This window comes from Lagopus muta, chromosome 2 (assembly GCF_023343835.1).
Source record: "Lagopus muta isolate bLagMut1 chromosome 2, bLagMut1 primary, whole genome shotgun sequence".
Classification (NCBI taxonomy): Eukaryota; Metazoa; Chordata; class Aves; order Galliformes; family Phasianidae; genus Lagopus; species Lagopus muta.
In genome coordinates, this window is record NC_064434.1 from 52,733,207 (window position 1) to 52,754,491 (window position 21,285).

A 21,285-nucleotide genomic window follows, 5' to 3' on the forward strand; every position below is an offset into this window, starting at 1 on the left:
CTGATGCCTTTTTATAAATGATTTTCGCTATGTTTATTTCCAGTTCTGCTGAGTGTAACTGTGAAGTATCTGCAATTATCTACTCCTATCTTAACGCCTCATCAGTGCTTATTTCTCCTTTTCACACCTAACACCAAATTTACATCTTTTACAACTGTTTCAGAGAAGCCCAGCTGAGCACACTAGCAGTTTTCCAGAGACTTAAGAAATTGTAGGCCTTAAAAGAGGGATTGTGATCTCCTCTCTGTTCAAGCCCCTCCAAGTCTAGGGCTCCTCCTGTTACATTTGGCTGGAGGTGGTTTGCGTCAGGTTCCATTTTAAGATTCTTTCCAACAGAGAGTCATTCAGCCTGATGACTATTTTTAGGGAGCATCATTCTGAGTGAAACTTCCATCAGGGCTATAGTGACAGGTAAATCCAGCATGACTTTTTTGCATATTCATCATGATTATATGGCCCTCAACACTGCACTTGCTCAAAATTTTTCTTCTGATTCTAGCTAGGAATATACTAAAGATACTAAAGGGAGTATACTCTTTCATATCATTGGATATAGTGCTTTCTAAGAAGTAGCACATTTTAGAGTCTTGAAAATAAAGCTGGGTGCTGCATCTGGAAGAAATACCCTAACTAAATAGGAGGCCAAGTAACAATCCTGTTGTGTTTGGAGGAGGAATGCCTGCTGGTGGGTGACAGGGCTTGAGCAAGCAAAGAGATAGAGATCATCTGTGGCTCCCAGAACATCACTAGCAAGCAATTTTTAATTGTTTGTTTATTCTGTTTATTATTTGCTTGGTGAGATTGGAAGAGCAGTCAAAGACTTTAGTCTTTAACAAGAGTAGCAAACTTTCTTTTTTCTTTTTTCTTTTTTCTTTTTTCTAGTGTAAAAGTAAATACCACCTGTGCTAAGGAATACCTCAGGGGTAAAGAGTCTTTTCATCACATTCATACCATTAACAATTCAAGGTTATACTGACACAACAAGCATTCAATGGAATTGCACCTTGTGACTATATGGAGCTTTAGTTTCTGAATAGAAGTCAGCTGTGTGACTGGTGGTTATGTTATCCATTGGGAACAGATGTGCACTTTCACCTGCACTGCTTCCCCACTGCGTTTGACCTATAATGCCCCAAATGTCCTATTCTGCCTATCTAGGGGAAAGCGCGGATGCGAAGTGGTTAGAAATCTTCCATTGATCATTCTCCAAAAGTCTCCTTAACCTGGAATTCACTTCCCACCCTTGAATAATCGTGATGGGCTCACCAACCTATTCCTCCAGGCTTGTAAAAGGGATGAAGGCAGGGGGGCTGACTTAATTTGAATCTTTTGCTTGTGGTATTGGCTTCTACACCAAATATTTATTTTCTGAGGCTACGATATTCTGTTTAGCATTTTAAATTTATCACAAAATAGTTATTGCCAAAGATAAGCAGGAAGTTACTGTTATATATTTTGCTAAATATAGGAAATGCATTTGTTTGAAAGAATGTTAAAAAAACATCTTGTTCAGGTGTGCACTTTTACCTTTTGTAATAACAAATATCTGGCACTAAGAGCCCAAGTTATTTTTTTCTACTTAGAAACACATTTAAAACTAAGGCATGAATCCCTTTTAGGATTAGTTCCTAAGCCTAACAAGTGTTAATTTTTTCTTTTATACCTCCCTGTTGTTTAGGATATGGGGGAAAATATTCAGGGATAGGTCAGCATCCCGGCACCCTCTAGTTTCACCCTTACTCTTTTACAAATCTTCAGCCAGCAGGAAATGTCTGGGATTGTGCTTCCTTCTTCAACTTCTAGAGCAAGCCAGGAGTGACCAGTGATGCCTTGGGCAGCACAATCAAAGATAACAGCATTCCCAGCTTACAGTGTAGGTATGGCACACTGTGATTACACCTCATCTATAGGAGATAGAAGTTGAGCATGCATTCATTCCCATGGGATCGCAGCAGAGACTACTCAAGTAACTGGTGTGATAAAGACCTAGACTTGCCCTTTCTTTCCAAGATAAATTAAGGCTGACTTGATGTACATCTGAAAGCCTATTGCTTCTCTTTTACCACATGCAAGGCTGTTTATTATTTTGCACCGAAATTTTGTTTCTTGTTTCGTAAACGCTGCAAACCTTCCAACTAAAGCAGGCAGGAAGAAGATGTGTTCATGCACACATTACTTAGGAGGAGATATCCAGAAATCACTGAAGCCTCTAATAAATATATGTGCTTTTTAGGTAGAAAACTACAGCTAAAGGTGTAACTTATGCAAAAATGGGTCAGGCAAACCACTCTTGCTTCCCCAAAGACAGATATATGCCTGGTAAAGAGTTAGTACGGACATACATAAACTGATTGACTGAAAACTTCTTTATCATGTTCTTGTAATTAAGTTTTACCATATTTTAATTGTAGCACTGAAAGGAATTTGAGGTGTGTTGCCAAAGCATAACTGGAATGTATGAAAGTGTACGGGATAATTAGTGTGGTTCAAACACTTACTGGGCATTAACAGCTGTTTGTAAGTTCTCTAACTAAAGGGAAATACTGCATCTGCATGTATACATTTGTAAGCATCCCTAAGTATGTTATGCATTAATTCAAATAGTATATAACAAAGTGTGACATGGTAGTAGGGTATGGCCATTTCATGCCTTCTTAAACATCACTTTGCATTCTTATTTTTACAGATTTCAGCTCTTAGATGTAAACCTCTATTTTTCACTGTAACTGGAGATGTATAACCAAAGGCAGAATGGGAACACTGCATTAAAAATAGAATAATTTTTTTGTCCAACTGAGACATCTATAAATGATATCAAATGTACAAACAATTAAATGTTGGGTTCAGCTCTACTATTGATGCTCAATTCTCCAGGAAAAAAAAATAAGTCCAAAATCTGGCTACAGAAGAAACTTTGAGGAAAATGTCAACAGGATGAGATCACAGAATCTTACCACTTTCTGTGCTTTGACATCATTAGATTTGTTTTCAACAGATGAAGATTTCCTGCTCTGTCCTTTCCTATGGCCAAACTTGCATTTGTTCTTCAAAACTTGCTCATCATCTTCGATGGCTCTCCGCACATATTTGAAACGATCTTTAAGTGCCCGTTTCCATACCAACTGCACAACAAAATAAACAAAAATCTGTCATCACCAGTATCTTGTAAGGATTTGCTCCATTCCTAATGCAAGTTACTTAGTTTTAATCTAATTTTATTATTTTTTTAATAGTTTGCCACTAAACAGAAATATGATGAGAAGGCTCATATTTTGGCATTAGCATAGTGGTGGCTTCAGGACAGAGGGATGCACAACCTGTGCACAATGTGATAATCTGCCTCAATGACTGCTAATCAAAAGGCCTACTGGCACCTACAGTTCCCCAGGTACCCCAGTCAATGAATCTAAGGGTAGAGTTAGATATAGACATCATCAGGGCTGTCAGCAAAACCATATCTTGTTTTCCTTTTCTAGCTCTTACTTTTGGATATTATCTCTATGACATCAGGTAATTAAACTATGTGGTAAGTCAGATCAGTTCACTGATGCCCCAAAAACCTAATATTTTGCCTCAAACAGTACCTGGCTGGTTGCGAAGCTCTATGAGTATTAGATCTAATACAAGGGGGCAGAAAACTTGAGCAAGAATTTCCCTTTTGCAGGGAGCCAGCAGTTGCAGTGGATCAAACATGCTATTAAACTGGACTTACTGCTGTGGAAGAGGGTCAGTTAAGCAGGTCCTAGTGCTCATGAGATGCCTCAGAGGGTATAAATTGCAGCTTAAAGACACTTCCCCACTCAGCAGCCAAAGATAGAACTAATATGCTTCCTTCTTCTGTGACATTTTGTCTTTTTCATTTGGGAAAAGAAAAACCAGGGTGCACACTACTTCTGAGAGCTGGGTGGACAGCAATATCCATGACATTATAGTAAGACAGCAGCCCACCTGTCCCCAGCTGGGTGCCTCACAGCAGAACATAACAGCAACTGCAGTCACTCAGGGAGGCCACTAAGCAAAGGCTATTATGCATTTCTGCAGGCAGAGCCTGCAATTGCAAGAAGTGAAAATGCTTTTGAAGATCTGACAAAACAACTGATTATTTTAGTTATTGAGGAATTTTCACTGGTCATAAGAAACAAACAAAACAAGTAACAAGATGTGACAAAAGAGATTCAGATAGTTATTTCATTTTCTAAAATGGAGTCCAAGTTGAGCCTATACTCACTGATGCTAAAAACCAATATACACATAAGAATTATTCCAAGCTCCCTTCCAAAAATGTGTCCTTAATTATGCAAGGTCGACTGTACTTCTACTGAACTCAAGTTTGCACTAGGCAGTACTGTACTTTTGCAGCAGGAATCTGACATGCCAGCCTTTCTCACCCATGGGGTGACTGGGAGGGTATCTCTTAGGCAGTAGTGTGACCTTGTCTTTCTTCTGCTGCTCCCACCTCCCAAGGGTGCCAGTTGATAATAGGTTCTTTTCTTAAAAGCAACAGATACGCTAATGGTGAGAAGTCTCATCAGCAGCTCATGCACAGGCTCTGGGCCTTGTGGCATTTCCCTCAGCTTTTATGGGGCAGAGTAAGACTGATGCATCCTCCCAGGGGGGCACTTTCTGCCACCACCTGCAGCCCTCACAGAAGTGTCCTCTCTCTGGCAGCTGTGCTAAAGCTTCTGAGAACTGGAAAGCAAACAAACCCATCTGCGTTTCTAGTGTGTAAAGGTCTGACTTAGGATTCTGGCCTCACTTAGTAATGAGAAGAAGAGCACAGACTTCTCATCGTGTGCATTTACAGCATCAGTTTTATTATGTCCCAGTACTGTTCTCAAAACCAAGGCGACCACTTGCCTTGGAAATCCCACTTCGTCTGCCTGAACCACTAATGTTCCTTAACACCCTTTCTAATTCTGACCTTATACATTTACAGTTTGATGCAGATACCCTAGTGTGTTGTATGCCCAGCACAATGTATTTGTAAAAATCTTTATTGTCAAGGCTAAAATCAAGCCTCATGTAACATTTCTCTGGTAAAATACTTTAAAAGATGACCATCTCAGACTATATTAACAACTGACATTTAAACATTCTTTGTGGAGATTCGGTTTGTTTCCTTTTGAAAGCCTTCATTTAGCTAGGAGATATTTTAGCTTTTTCTTTCATGTGGATGAATATACTGATACCTATGCACAGCTTTATATATCTCACAAAGTTCAAAACATTCCGTTGTTTTAGCCCGTCCTCAAATAAGTTAAGAGTTTTAACTAAATCTATTTCTGTAACAGGATTCTCATAATCTCATCCAGCTCCCTTCTTACATACCTCTTTCATGAACAAGACTGCTACGACATACATTTATGTGGTTTACATAGCAGGTAGTGTATCTTCTAAAAAGGATGGTTTTGTTGCATTTTTGAGCCAATTATTTTATTTTCTATGAGTACTGGAAAAAAAAAATAGCAACAGGAACATTTACCATGCTTATAAAGTAGTACAAGGATTAGTTTGTGTGTATCTGCCATGGAAGAGAACGGATTACACGCAGATTAAAAGCAGTAATTTACTAGAGAATAATCATTTTGCATGCAGCAGTTGCATAATCAAGCATGTCAACAGTGTGATCCTGGGTATCACTGGGATCAGAGCACTGCTGAACTCCAGGAGTGGCTTATACAGAACTAAGCATTTACTAACCCCCCCTCTGCCTTCCAAATATAAGTGTACCATTTTCAACATGAAATAGTCAGTGACTCCTTCCAAACAGTTTATTGTATACTCCTGAAATAGGAGGAATAAAACATAATAATGCCTTGCAGGTAGTCAGAAACGATCACCCCAGTAATCTGACTGCTGTGACTATGAAATGGACATTTTATATTAAAGCCTATTTTTCCTGTAATTATTTGAAAATAATGCTTTTGTTACATCATAGATCAAAAGCTTAATAATTTATCTCATGATGAAATCGAGATAAATATTTATTTATTTATATTTAAATGTCAGTGTGTTAATTTGGAGTAACACTATTCTTTATTATGGGAAAAACTCTTTCAGTAATCACTTTAAAACACTTCTTTCCAAAAGCCAATCTGAAAAGGGGATGGAGAAATTGGTTTCATTTCAACTGCTCCACACCTTTTAAGTGAGTTTTCTCTCTTATTTATTTTTTAATGTTATGAAAGATTTATCAGAAATCCTAAGTAATTCCCTCTTCTGAGGTGAATAGCCTTAAATCTATAGAACATAACTAAGTTATCAGTAACCTTATTTCAAAACTTACCCAGTTATATTAACCATAGCGCAGAAAAATATTTTTCCCTACTGCAAATTCTCATGGAAAATCACAACCAAGAAAATAGAATTATAAAATAACCTACAAATAAAACTTGAAACATTAAGCCTTTTACTAAAACCTGTCTCTTTGCAATGGAATGAGGTTGATAATATTACTCAGTTTCTACATTATGCATATCACAATGTTTACATTACTTAAAGTAGTTTGGAGATGAAAACAAATTGCATCCAGTTTTATGGGGAAAAAAACCTTTATGCTTTATATGACAACATTTGTTTCTGTCACAAAAATGTAGTTCTATTCACGAGAATTTAGGCAATTTTTGATTTGTTGCTCCATTGCAGATCTTTCCTCTGTTCAAATTCCTGAGATATTTCATTTCCATGAATGTTTAACAGGAGTTGTAACACTCCCAATATGAAGTTTTCCACTGAATCAAGCTCTTTACACCTTGATGTTGTATTCTTGATCAGAAGCAAAAAAACTGTTCTCCCAAAGAGATTGAGATCTCTCAAAGGATGAAATTTTCATTTTCTCCATCAAAGCACAACTGCCACTGTGCACCCAAGGCACGAACACACACACATGCTTGCCATGGACGAATCCAAAAAAGTTTTCATGTTCTATTCTTTTCCTGTAATGAAAGTCCTCTGAGAGCCCATCCTAAGAATTTCTATTTTAAGATTTTTAAGGCTATAAAAAATTCTTTGGAAGAGCCCAGATGTGCACTCCATGCAGCCCAATGGAGCCATGACATTGCCCAGAACTGGGCAGTGGTCTCCCACTGAGACATGCAGAGAGATCTTCTGGATGAAGCCACACTGATCTGAGGCTCATTCTTCTGTTGCATTTCTCCCTTCCATGAGCTGTTTTTTTTCTTTCATCCCTCTCATTTTACAGATGAGGCTGAATCCAGACCTTGAATATCCACCATCTAACCATCACTTTTTTTTTTTTTTTTAATTTTGAAAATCATTTGCTTTTTAAATCCTCAAAATTATTTGCTTTCTGCAGTAACTATGCATATTGTATGTATGCATGTTGAAAGTTAACAATCTCCTCTGAGTCTCACAAGATTTTAAAAGAAGTTATAAAAGTATCACAATGCAAAGCAATGATGAGAAGTCAGAAGGTGAATGCTGTACTTGGAGACCATAGACATATTTTAAAGTCACAAGGGAATGGGAAAAAATGTGGTTCAAATTTGAGTTTTCTTCTTCCATTGCTTTCAGTTATAGATCAGAAATCCCAAGCAGTGTTTAAAAGCTTTCTATTTTTATTTTTTTTAATCTGTGCCTAGATTCCTGACAAACCTAAAACTCAAACATTATGTCAGTGCATATCTAACATTCATACGATTATAACACATTGCAAGAGGGTAAATCATCTGTCAGCATACAGAAAGGTTTGTTTCTGTTTTATTGGATTTTTAAAATTTTATTTCATTTTTAAAGACTTGGCTTCTTTTTAATTTTAAAAAAGAAAAACAAAATCACCACTACTCAAATGTACCCTTTGGGGGAATTCAAATCAGAAAAAAAAAAACTGTACACAGTTTGCAATGAGGGATCCAGGGACTGTTTTTTGTGTCCCTGAAATTATCTCAGGGTAGCTTTGAGAAGTGGCACATAGTTGGATTAACCTTTGATTAACGTAATGAAATAAGAATGTGATTTGGCAGGCATGTCAAAATGAAGCTTACAGCTCTGAATTAATCCAGTATACAAGGAATTGATATTGATTTGCTCTGAAGTGTTATTTTCTTGTGATCGATTATGCTAGGAAGAAAAGAAAAAAAAAAAAAGGAAGAGTTATTTCAATATTTTAACGATAGATTACTGTTTACAATACTTACAAAGCCACTCCCATCTTCATTCAGGAAAGGGTATGCCTGCATCAAAGCCCCGACAACAATGTTGTACTGCTGGCTGTTTGGATACCTGCAGAAACAAGGTCAAAGAAGGAATTGGTGCTCTAAATGGTATTTGACACTGTCTGAAGGCCATACTGATGCGTATTAAACTGACAAAATGTTCCCGAAGTATTTCTAAGACTATCAGTTCCCCTCTAAATAACAAAGAGAACATCTTGAAGATTTCACGCAAGTCTTACTATCAGCTTCAACAGGTTTCCAGACTTAAGCTTCCTCCATGTAAGAAAGCACATTAAGAATATCTTTACATTCATCTGAACATTTAATTCTGCACCCAGTTAGTAATGACCCAAAATAAACCTAACAATGTTTACTTACAGCGATCCTGCTAGGTACTTTGTCATGTCTGCTTGCAAACAGTCAACCATCCTTATTCTCATACTGTGGTCAGGGTATTTTTTTTCTCCTAGTACCATCTTGACATCGTAAGGAAAATTTGGTAAAGTATAAGAACATGTCCTACATCTTGCAGAACATAATTTCAGATCTCCACTGAAAAAGATTATATAATCATGAGCACTTCTTTGATAAGGCAAACAAGTATGAAGGAAAAATAATCAAAAATTCAACACAAAGTTATCACTATACATATTCAAGGCTTACTGTCTTCATTTCTACATTTTATGTAGCACTCACAAAAGCTGCAATTAAAACACGTGGTGCTAAAGTAGGACGTCAAACATGAAATGTTTGAATCCACATTACACAAATTGCCACTAAGTGTTCACTAAATGAAAGCAGAAGGCACAGCGGAAGTAATCACTGGGGACTACCACTGCAAGATAACCATCACCTACCTTCTTTTATAGTGCACTTCCTACAGTCCTTCTAATTAACTAGTGATTGTAAAATGAACAGATTAATATAATAAATTATTATGCAATATATTAGCCGAGATTGTCCTCCCAAAGGAGAGAGCAAAGAACAGGATGAGGACAGTTAATCAGTGTAAAGACTAGAAACAGAGCACAAGTAGCCTGTGTGTCAGCCACACCTACAACTCTAAGAAGAGCCATCAGCACTATGTGCAAATACCACACCTTAGCTGGTGAAAGCCTGTGACAGGAAATCCCCTCTAGCTATAAGGAGTGCTCTCTACACAAGTGGCAAACTGACGCTGGAAGAACATGAAAAAATAGAGGATAATTGAGCTTGAAGCATCTAAAAGATGGTCCTGGCATCCTCAGACAGCTTCCCAGTACTGGCAGCCCAGAGCCAATAAAGGAATTTCAAAATGGGAGGCACCAAAAATAGCTAAAACTACTGTTATGCCTATAGCTCTGCAATCTATGTTTGCTTTAATTTAAATTGCAGAGAGTGATTTGGAAGCAACTAACAAGCTTATAGAAACAACAGTTTCTGGCATTCAAACATTCTCTTGAGCAACCTACTCTTGGAGTAGATGGCCTGCAGATGTTCCTTCCCACCTCAACCATTCTGTGATAATAATTAATAATAATCTTTAAAAATGCTATCATTACAGATGATAAAAGTATCTGCTCACACAACATTAATGTACAAATATCTACATCTGATCTAATGATCTGGACTCCCTTTATATTCAGGGAGGAAACATTGATAAATGATGGAATAACTGAAAGACGTCTAAAATCAGACCAGATATTCTCATCTATTTCTCTCCAGTCATTTTTAAGGAAATTAAAACAGTCATCACAGTTATTGAAATCTACGCTTTATACACCTGAAGTTAGTCAACCACCACTTCGTAAGAGAAAGCTCCCATCCTACGAGACCCTGCAAAGAAAATTAACTGTATCCCAGACAAAACCATGGCACAGAAGAACACACTGCTATACTTCAGTCAAGACAGTATTTAACCCCTAAAACTCTCATTGGTAGCTTCTAAACAACGTCTGCAGTCTTCACTGGGAGGTTTTCCTGTCTAGTTTCTTTCAAGGAAGAAAGTAAAGAAAAACCCACGGCAGCCAACATCTTCAGGGTGTTAACTGCCATACCAATGGACAAGCATCTGTGGTAGCTTAATTTATAGCACTTTGAAATACTATTCTTCTGGGAGGCAGCTCATTTTGGGCCAATACAGCCATACTTATGGCCTCACTATCTTACTGATTAAATTAGTCAGTAACTCCCTACCTTGGTAACCTTTCTGTACTACCACATCTTGGTGTCTTTTAATATAAGTTTTAATTTATAATAAGGCTTATGAAAGCTCTACAGACATTATACAACTGTACCACTTTCAGCACTACTGAAAACTGATGCAAAACTTAAAAAGAAAAATTTAGATACTGTCACCTGATCCTCATAATATTGATCACAGTAGCTAGTAGTATTCACAGCATTATTGGTTACCAATCCAGAATTGGTACAAAATGGTCAGGGATGCAGCATCTCCAAGTTCAGCAGCTTTTGTGGGACACAGATAGTTAACAGTAGATGAAAACTGTAGCAAACTTGCATAAGCACTTTGCCGTCACACCACACAGAAAAAAAAAATTACAGACACATCCCTGCAGACATTCTAATGTTCTTTTTTGGTTACAAATAATTACAAAAATGAAAAAGCAATTTTGAAATTACTTGGAAATCCTCACTATGCAAACAGAGTTCATATGTTCAGTGTAGCATCAGATAGGAAACTTAGAGCCTACAGGTTTGAATCCTGCGCTTTCACCAGCTCCACTGAGGACAGGCAGACAGGCTGCCAGTAACTAAATATTATTTTCAACAAACTGTCATGTAAATAATAAAATGGCATGGGTTGAAAGTGACTTCAACGATCATGTAGTTCCAACTCCCCTGCTGCAGGCAAGGTTACCCAGAATTAATGACTGAATAATTTACATTGACAAACTCCACTCAGAAATGCAGGGGGTGACTTACTTGAGTCCAAGGACACTCAAACTCAGTACCACTATGTAAAACAGCAATTACTAGGGCAAACTTGAGCCCGATGTTCATCCTAAGCTCCTGATAGAAAACTGAGCAAGTATGCTAAGAGTAGATTGGATGAGACTTGGACTTCTATATATAATAAACCTTAGATTACTAACTCTGAGGAAGCATGCTTGATTTGTCAAGTCACGTCGTATGTATCTGAGGAATAAAGGAATGCCACTTTCTAATACCACATTGAAGTTAAAGAGTTTTCTTCCTGGAATTTAGATGACACAGGACATTCCAGTTTTCCTCTACCACCTCAGCTACAAGTCAGTTTTCCAAATAATTATAGTCACAAAAAAATATAATGTTGTTAAGGTGCCTTGATTCCATGGCAATGCTCTCCTCCACCAGGACCTCTGCATCTGTCAGTACAAAAAAGTTCTCCAAACTCCATCTCATGCTCCAAATTTCTCTTTGCTCTTACCCAATAGAGAATCTCCAAACTCTCTAAACAAGATCAGAAAATTTCTTTAATCTCCATGGTGCAAAATATTTGACATTTTATTAGCTTTTCCAAAAAAATCATTGCGGTAGGGCAGTCATGTTACGTGTGTACAGTAATATTTTTAAATGAAATGCAAGCTTGTTTGGAAAATGACAACTCCACTCTAAATGTTGTTCCCAGAAACAATCACTGGCAAATTTGTTTACCTTGAACAGTTCAGTTACCATGAACAGCACATGCACGTTGATTTATGCATATAGCTGAGAACTTGTTAGCAAAGAACAGAATTACAGTTAGATTTAAGTACAAAAATGTGGCCTGCTTCCAACTTGAGACACAAAGATAAAATTAAGATCCCAAAAGGTACACTGCTGTCTTTCCTCTCAATTTGTGAGATATTTGACATTGCAATTAAGTCAGCCCAATAACTGTTGCAGTCTCCGTTATCCCCTTGCTGTCACAGGTCCTTTTCCTTACTAGTACAGGGAATCCTGTTGCTTTGCATCAAGTTATTTCAAGAAGCCATAGAACAGAACAGAAAAAATAAAATTAAATAAATAAACAGAACCCAGATCTACATGTATTATGTAACCTCTGGGACTCCAAAACCCTGAGGGTATCTTCCTTCATTGCAAAAGAGACAAAAGTTCTTACATCCACAGTGATGGACTCCAACCATTCAGATAAGTTTCCAGACGGTTCAAGTCCACAAATCTATGGTATTCATTGCTGCCTGTTCCATCATCTTGGGTCCTAGCATCTTAGAGGACATCACAGCTAACACAGATAAACATGGGGGCAGGTAGACTGAACAAGTTACTTGTAGCAACATTATGCTTCAGCAAACTAGCAGGAGCTGAAAAACAACACAAGACAGCTATCTATTTTCCATATTCCAGCTTTTCCTGCAAATCCTTCCTACAAAATTCATCAGAGTCAGCACGAGCATGAAGTTACAGACAAAATTAATCAGCTTAAAGAAAGTTTACAGAATACAAACACAGGCTTCTTCTAGAGAACCAAGATTTTTTAATGGCTTACATTCTTAAGAGTTCTATTACAGAAGTGAAAACTCTGAGCTTTGGTTTCCTGCTACTACAACAGTTGCAGGTTACAGACAAGGGAAGAAGAAATGCTCCTTGGGGAATCTGACAGGCAGAACTGCCATCTAAATCAGGATTTTTTAAAGATAAAAATGTGTTTATTTGTCTTCACTCACCTGTTTTTTACAATATCCAAATAATTTTGTATTTGTTTCTGTGACTTTGCTAGATCTTTACAATGCAGTGCAGCTAGTAGTTACTATTGCCTTCAAGTCTGGGCTTATTTCTAGTATGGAAGACAATTAACAAAATCTTCTTCCTTTTTTTTCCACTCGTGTGTGTGTGTGTGTGTGTAAAACTCACATCATCATATGTGTATATCCAGAACTGCTGACCTCAAGTGTTCAAAAACTATGAGATCAGTTGTCATGACTTCATATTAAGGCAAATATTAAGGCAGCAAATGGGAAATATTGAGATATTTTTGTTTGTGTGTTTTAGTTTAAGTTCGTATTCTTAAGCCTCTGTCTGCAATGACAGGGAAATTGAATTCTCACATAAAGAAGACTGAGAAAAAAGTGAAGCAGCAGAAATTCTTGCAACCTCAAATCCAAATCCCAAATTTAGACGTTTGTTCCTAAATCCCGTACAAACCAAACACAGCACAACCCAAGTTTCTATGAAAATCAAATAACAACTGAATTTATGATGAACTGTTAAAATCAACCAAATAAAATGAATTATAGCATGATATGTAGAATCTACTATTTAAAAAAAAAAAATTGTGGATTCAGAAGTATTAGAATAAATGCAAGTAAGAAAGACTTAATCAATGTTCTAAATAATGGGCCAAATGCAACTTATGTTTCTGGAATCTCTAAGCATCAGTTTTTTGAAAGGTGTAATCAGAGGAAGCAGTTGATATCTGCACTTCCAAACAAATTATGAGGTACTTCTTTCCTTCTGCTTCTGACCTTTTTCAGAGACTTTGCACATCTGCTTGTTTTTTAAAAGGTTGTTCTTCATGCTCATATGAACCAGCTGGAAAAAAATATCATATCCACTGGAAATAGTTCTCACTATCTCAACAATACAGTTTCTGCATTGAAACAAAGAAACTATTAAGGTACATAAACGTGGGAACTTTCCAATGTCAGACATCTCTTAAGAACTATTGTTTCGTATGTGCATGCTTAAAACACTAAATACAGACCAGCAATGCTGATGTAGGGATAATGTCATCTTGCAATTCTGTAGGCCCACAGTGACAATTTTAAATAAATTCTTTAAAAGTTATTAAAAATATAAATTATTAAAAGTAAATGAAGCTGAATTTAAAATAAATATTCCGATTTGTTCATGTATTAACACCTTGTAGGCCCAAGCTGTTGGATAATAATCATGTCTTCCAAATCTGCAGCAAATGAGAAGTCCAAAGGCAGACAAGGCTAGATGGGTCTGTTATCTTGTTTGTGCTCTCAAACCTGCTCTGCATAAATGACTTGAAGGCATTCAGACTGTGAAGCTGTTGTACTGCATTTGAAAGCCACAGAGCACATTTTTATAGGAAGAACAAATGTACAAATAAAGCTGTACTAGGGCATCACTTAAAGCAAACATCTGGACCATCACACTGGAAACAGCAAAAAGAAGTGATGTGTTATGTGTATCCTCTGATAAACAAGTACCCTGAGAAAAGGCAGAGAGGACAGAAACCAACCAATAAATGCTGGTTTTCACAGCAGTGTCAGGCATTTACAAGCAATGACAGCCTCTGTCTTAGCAACAAGATAAACATGAGGCTGCCAGGAGCCATGAGACTGCTAGCGCTCTGATAGAGAAGAGCAGGTATTGAGGAAATGTATTTGTTGAGTTGCCCTCTGCATGCTATATTGTAGTCTTAACAGACAACGACAAGGGAACAAGAAGTTCTCCTCTCTGGAGCTCAACAAAAAGACTGCCTGTTGTATTTCTGTGTGTGTTAACAAAAAGCTATTCTGCAAGAAAGATAAAGCCATACAATTGCTGCAGCCACTTGCTGTGGTTTTGTATTTAAACAGTCTTCTCTGCTCTCCTACTTAGTAACGCAGAAGATAATTTAACAGTTGTTAGAACTACCTACGGAGGTAAGATACAGGTAAATTTTAAGCCAACTCACCAGCATTAATAATACATAAAAGGACATATTTCATTTAAAGCAAACCACACTGAAGCTATAACTTCACAGTTCTTTTTTTTTTTTTCTTAAAAAAAAAAAAAAAAAAAAAAAAAAAGAACAAGAACAACATTCAGGTTGGAGAAAGGAGACAGAAGCTACAAGTCAATCAAACTGAATTTTTAAACCACCATTGCTGAACTAACTTAACCCCTGCCAGAACTGACTGAAGGGTTGCTCATATGAACTGCTCTGCCACCAGATTAATGGTGGAAGTGGGAGAGCCCATGAAAGAGGAGTGGAAGTTTTAATTGCTCCTAGCTGCTCTTCAAAATCTAGCCAGACTGGTGAGAAATGAGTATATATCCCCCTTCCTTTTCGGAAGAAGACAATACAGAGTCATTAGTACAGTCACCACAGTTTCCCTCTCCCCATTAGTTAAGATGAGAGAAGAGGATAGGGGTGGATTGGGAAAACCAGACAAACAAGCAATGCACAGACTTTAAAATATCAAATTTAAAACAATATGGGAGGAGGGGGAGAAGGAGAAAAAAAAAGAAAGGAAAACCCACTAGTTAATCTAACAAATACCAGATTAATATTATATACCAAAATGCAAAAAATAGGTTTAATTATTCTGATGAAGAAAACTGCTATTACCGTGGCATGTAAACCCATAGACTGGGTGTAAGAGAGAATGCATGGAAAATCAGTTTCCAGAGTATATATATTAGCTGAATAAAGCAGGAATTACATTTATACCTTAGACTGAGAACTCATCCTTATGGTCAAACCAACCTTTTCTGTTCCCTTAATCAAATTTCTAAAGCAAACACCTTGTTCAACTCTTCACAACCCGTTCATAACCAGCATTACTTCCTCAAGAATATAAAACATGAAATTTTCCATCAGTAGTTGAACATGCAATGAAGGAGTACTGGGAGTGGGAAAAGAACTCTAAAATAGCACATTAATCAGTGGTCAAGTTATAGGCATACCTAAACAGCAGCATTCACCTCCAAAAATAGCATTTAACTGGGGATAAGCTAGTGCAGCAGTTATTAGATGCCAGGGATGTTCAATTCCATCTGCAGACCTAATCACTTCATTAAAACAGCTGTTTAGGAGGAAGACATTTGCCAGCTACTCATCTGACCTTTAAGAGAAACCCTCATACGATTTGCCTGGGTCTTCAAGATTATAAATCATCATAGCTCCACTGATTTTCTGTCACTTCACCAGGAGGGGCACTTCCATTTACAGCTGCTTTTCTGTCCTTCTCTTGTGCTTCTTTGCCTCAAGGTGAATTTGCATTGCTCTTTTGCGGTCCCTTTCTCTTAAGGGAGCATTATGGGCATTTGAAATCTTTGTACTGAGAATATTTGAAAATACAGCTCTGAGAACATTTCCCAGAGCCAGCCTATTCTGGGTGAGGCTGATTCAGACAGCGCACTGTAAACTCTTTGAACAACACAAGGCAAATTACTCATCATTAATTAAAAATAAGCATCCTTTAGAAGCAGAGGACAAAAATCATCACTGCAAGAAATATTGGTGTTTTGTTTGTTGTTCCATGGATTTAAATGATTTGGACTTGTTTCTCTAATAACTGCATTGGCAGGATCTTTGTGATTGGATTTTTTGTTGAAGTTTTATTCTCTTGAAGGTCATAGTAAGATTTTATTTTAAAAGCATTGACTGTGTGATTCACTATGCCCCCTTCTCTGTTCCCAGACAGTTTTATCCTTACTTCTTTTTTATTATTTTAAGTGACAAAATAGACACTTCTGTGGAAGGACCACTTGTATTGGAATGGTGAAGCTATCAGCAGTGTGTATGGGGGAGAATGACAGATGGGTGAGAAATGATAGCTGGGGGGCAAAAGGGGGTGAGCAGCCAGAGCCTCCCAGACAAGAAACCAGTTGCTATGAAAGAGAAACCGGATTTTTCTCCCGTAGTAGCTGAGCATCTCACAGGAGAAAAACAAATCCTGATCTTTGCTTCCGGATTTTATAAAGAGGCTCATTTTGATACAAGCAAAATAAGGCTGCAAATGAAATGGGCATGACTATCTTCCCAAGCACTGTATTTAAAGCACCTTGAATACATGGAATTTTCTTATAACCATATTCCACTCAGTAATGAATTTGAGTTTGCAAGATTATTACTGAAAGATATGGAGAAAAGAGAATTTCTAAAACTAATCAATAAAAACAAACCCACACTGTGCTGCTGGCACAAGGTAACTGTAAATTAGTGAGCAAGCACAGAGGATAGAAGACAGAAAAAGACTAATCTGACCTTTTCACTCATCAATTCTACTGCAGTTCAGCTTCTGCTCTTTTCTGAATATACATGATGCTGATACCATCCCTCAATCAAACTCAGCTCAATTACCCAACTCTGAAAAGATGAAAGGAAAACTAAACAATAATACTGCCTAACAATATTCTAATTACTATACAGTAACAAAATCCAAGAAAATAAACCTCTGGCTTGCAGGATAACTGCCACCTTCGTTGCCTGGCATTTTCCAGTCACTAAGCAAAACTGGCAAATACTGTACACGGGGAGAGGGAAGAGAAAGGGAATTACAGAGTATTCAGTAGCAATTTGTATTCAGCTAGAACTTTGGAACCTCTTTTTTCTCTTTTCTTGAAGGCTAAGCCCATCTTGAACCTTTGAATCAGTTTTATATTACTCCAACCATCCTAACACCTCTGTGAACACTACCCAGTCTCACATCTGTCTGTTCCTGGTTGTTCGCCCCAACTTCAGCTAGTCACTTGCTCCAAAAACTTCTGATACCTGCTTCACTACATGCTGGAAATCCCTACTCCGAACCATTTATCTTCAATTCCACCTTTGCATCGTCCTCTCTCCCCTCCTCACTTTGCTGTTATTTCTTCTTGTTGTGCTGATAGGAAGCAACATTTGACAGTTTTATCCTCTAATACAGGGGCTGTTGTAATGCTGTCAGCATAATGACAACTTAGAGCTGTTTTTTTTTTTTTGTTTTGTTTTGTTTTTTTTGAGTTATAGACCAGAAGAAGTTGGTGACTTTGTTAGGTAGATGCTACCTATAGGCACCCCACTTCCCTGGATTTTTTATTTTCACCATAATTTGCCTCATCAAAGTTGAAGCTACGTAGAAGCAGGAGACAGGGTAACAGATGTTCTTCATCAACTGTGCATTATGTACAACAAGATGTCCATCAACAGATTCACTCTACTATGAAATTCACGAGTTATTCTCCAGTCATTAACTGAATCACATACAAAATTTTCTGGATGAAGCCACCAATGCAACATTATTACCAGTTTCACTACTTTAAGCGCTGCTGCTAAAGCCTCTCTGAGAATCACTAGAACTTGTCTTAGGGAAAGAGTAAAACTCTACTGATACACTGGATCTTCCACAAATTATGACACTTTTCTTTTGGGAAGAAGTCTTTCTATGACTCTTCAGAAACTCTGAGCTACAAGAATGCTCTGTAAACTGTTCCAGACTCAACTACACTCACATGAAATGCTGTTGCTGTAAGAGACATTGCTGTTGGAGTTTCCCTTTTTCATGAATCAATGCATCTCTAAGTCATGCATGTTTCCAGTCATCCAGTTAAAAATCAGAGAAATCCAATACAATCCTTCAGTGGCTTCTACTTTCAGTCACACTTGGAGGTCGAAGGCATTTTTTTACAATTACTTGGTAATGTCTCTGTATGAGCTTCTCATACATACATAAACAGCTTCTGTTTGACTCAGAAGTTTCTCACCTTTCCAGTGATGGACACAAGATCCTGATCTCCTAATTGTCCTAATCCAAACTGCTGGAAATGCAAACCAGGCTCAGTAATTCTTTACAAGACCATTACTACTATACAGAAAGCATTCACTAACTGCACTTGGAACTATGTCCTGTTAACAGCTTTGATTTTGTTCCTAGGAAAGGAATTGAACTAAACTCAATTCATACACAGATGGAAGATGCACTGAGGACAGGATGAAGAAGTGGGCAAGCGGTAGTGCACCCTCACGCACTAGGATAGTATTTACGAAAAAAATGTCAGGGAAATACAGCTGACAGCTCTTGGAAAGATCAGCAGCAGGACGGACAAGGTAGTTTATTTTCATGTGGACTCAGGCCCCACTGTCACTGTGGGACTGCAGACTCATAGACACCATAGGTGATACTAGCAGGAAACATTCATGTGGCAACAGTGCTCATCCAGTAAAAATTGAAATTCAGCCTTACATCACGAAGCAACACAAAATGCAATCTAATGAATGCTGTGGGTCTATGAATTTCTGTTTCTTGTGCAGAGAGAGTGAAATTATTATGTTATCACAGAATCACAGAATGGCCCGGGTTGGAAGGGACCTCAAGGATCATAAATCTCCAACCCCCCTCCCACATGCAGGGCCACCAACCTCCACATTTAATACTAGACCCGGCTGCCCAGGGCCCCACCCAGCTTGGCCTTGAACATCTCCAGGGATAGAGCATCTACAACCTCTCTGAGCAGCCTGTTCCAGCACCTCACCACTCTTATAGTAAAGAAATTACAACAAAACATTTCCTACATAGTGTTCCAGTCAGAAGTCCTTAAATGAGGCCATTCTTACTGGACTTTGTTCAAAGAATGTTTGGAAATAACTGCCTCAAAAACTTAATACAGAAAATACAGAAAGTTTCAGCTAAAGTCAAAGTTCAGGAGTTCAATAACACTTTGTGCAAGTTAAAACTGGGTTCTAGGGCCAGAACTGGTTAAACTAATGGTAGTGTTCAGCAATGTTGATGCTCATGTGGTAATAACTGTTCACATTTGACATGCTGTTAGAGATCATTCAGAGTCTACATTGATAATACTGATTTCTTTTTTTAAGTTACAGCTGTAGAGCTAGTAAATATCAGATCTAAAATACCACAGAAAGAATAATTTCAATCAGACCGATGTTTTCTGCATGTACTCACACACTGATCTCTGGAAGAGTTGGCAAATCTGCTTTGCAGGCATATGCAAAGGATTGTAGCCCATGTTTTTGTTGCTTGTATTTATTAATCAGGTCCATTAGTACTGCTTGGTGCCCGATCTTCTTCACCAGCTGCTGCACCATACGATCATTCAGAGCCAAGAGAGCTGCTCCACTTACTTCTTCTTCTGCAGATTGAAGGGGATTACAATCACTGTGAGGTAATTTTGGAGCTACAGAGACATCCCACATGCCTAAGAACTTGATGGTGTTTTAGGTCAGAGTCAAAGATACTTTCTAATAACGGTGTGTTTCTTCAACTGCTTTAAAGAAATGATGTCTTTTAGGTACTGTCCTTTCCAATGCCGGAAGCTCAAGTCAGCGTCCAGTGTTCTCTTACCTTCCAGTAAGAGAATGCTATGTCTGAAATGCAATTAGTATTACACTGCTTAAAATCAGACCTTATTTTGACGGTAGCAGATTGTTTGTTTGTTTGTTTTTTCCATTTTCATAATGAAGAAGTGCAAGGAGCACACAGCACACAAAATGTTTTCTAACAGTTTCCCCTGTGCTATTATAGGGTTTATGCACACAAACACTTTTAGAGCATGCACCCTCTGAAATAACGCAACTGTAGCAGTATAAAATAGGTCCTGTAAAGCTTGTTGCACTGCCAGCTGTTTCTCGAGAGAAAGTGCTACTCTTTACAAACAGCCTTAGACTTTTCCCCCTGCGCTCCTCGCAGACCTCATAACGAACTTGCAGTTATTTTAGATGTATTACACGGATGCCAGCCCCAAAACAAGCTAAGCAGACAATTGAAAACATCTAAAAAGATAAAAGACACAGGAACAGCAAGAATGCCTACCGCGAAACTTAGGAACTAGTTCTCCTAAATTGCTCTGTGTCAGCCAGTTGCAGACTTGCTCCACAGACCAACTTTCCATCTTTAGGTGCTGCACAGTCAAGTTTCACTGGGAAGCGAAAAGAGAAAACAATTTTCATGCTGAACTAGAAAAAAAAAAAGAAAAAAAAAAAAGTACTTTGCAAATGCATTTATGTTTACATGCTCTGAAAAAAAAAAAAAGAAAGAAAAAAAAGAAAAAAAAAAAAAGTGAGGATAATCCAACTAATGCCTGTCGCGAATGGCAGCTTCCTTGAATCTCTCTTCACCTCCTCTCCTTTCGCTGCTTTCCCTCTGCTCCCAGAGACAGCCTCATTCCTTATAAAACACGACCCGCTCCAGCACCATTAACACCCAGGTTTCCATACAGAGAGGAAAAAAAAAAGGTGTGAAATTCACCACCATCACGCTCATCGGGAAACGGTTGACATCTTAAAGAAAGACACACACAGACACAAAGACAACCAAAAACATCGGATAAAAGTCTGTCGCTTGTGCGCTTATAGAACATCAGGCACATTAAGCCCCTCTGCACAACCAATAGGTAGCCAGGCAAACACTTAACGGCCAATTAACGACAATTAGAAGAACTAAAGTTGACGGAG

General features: G+C 37.9%; 1 protein-coding gene across 1 annotated transcript in view; it reads right to left on the minus strand.

Moving 5' to 3' along the window:
* SAMD3 (sterile alpha motif domain containing 3) overlaps window positions 1-21,116 on the minus strand; it is a 32,839-nt gene extending 11,723 nt beyond the window's left edge. The window contains exons 1-6 of the mRNA XM_048938150.1: window positions 20,950-21,116; window positions 20,645-20,750; window positions 19,778-19,964; window positions 8,553-8,726; window positions 8,157-8,241; window positions 2,955-3,122 (exon numbers count right to left, since the gene is read on the minus strand). Coding sequence (XP_048794107.1) covers window positions 2,955-3,122; window positions 8,157-8,241; window positions 8,553-8,726; window positions 19,778-19,964; window positions 20,645-20,723 — 693 coding nt within the window. The 5' untranslated portion in view covers window positions 20,724-20,750; window positions 20,950-21,116. The remainder of the gene's footprint in view (window positions 1-2,954; window positions 3,123-8,156; window positions 8,242-8,552; window positions 8,727-19,777; window positions 19,965-20,644; window positions 20,751-20,949) is intronic.
* Between the last annotated feature and the right edge of the window lie 169 nt (window positions 21,117-21,285).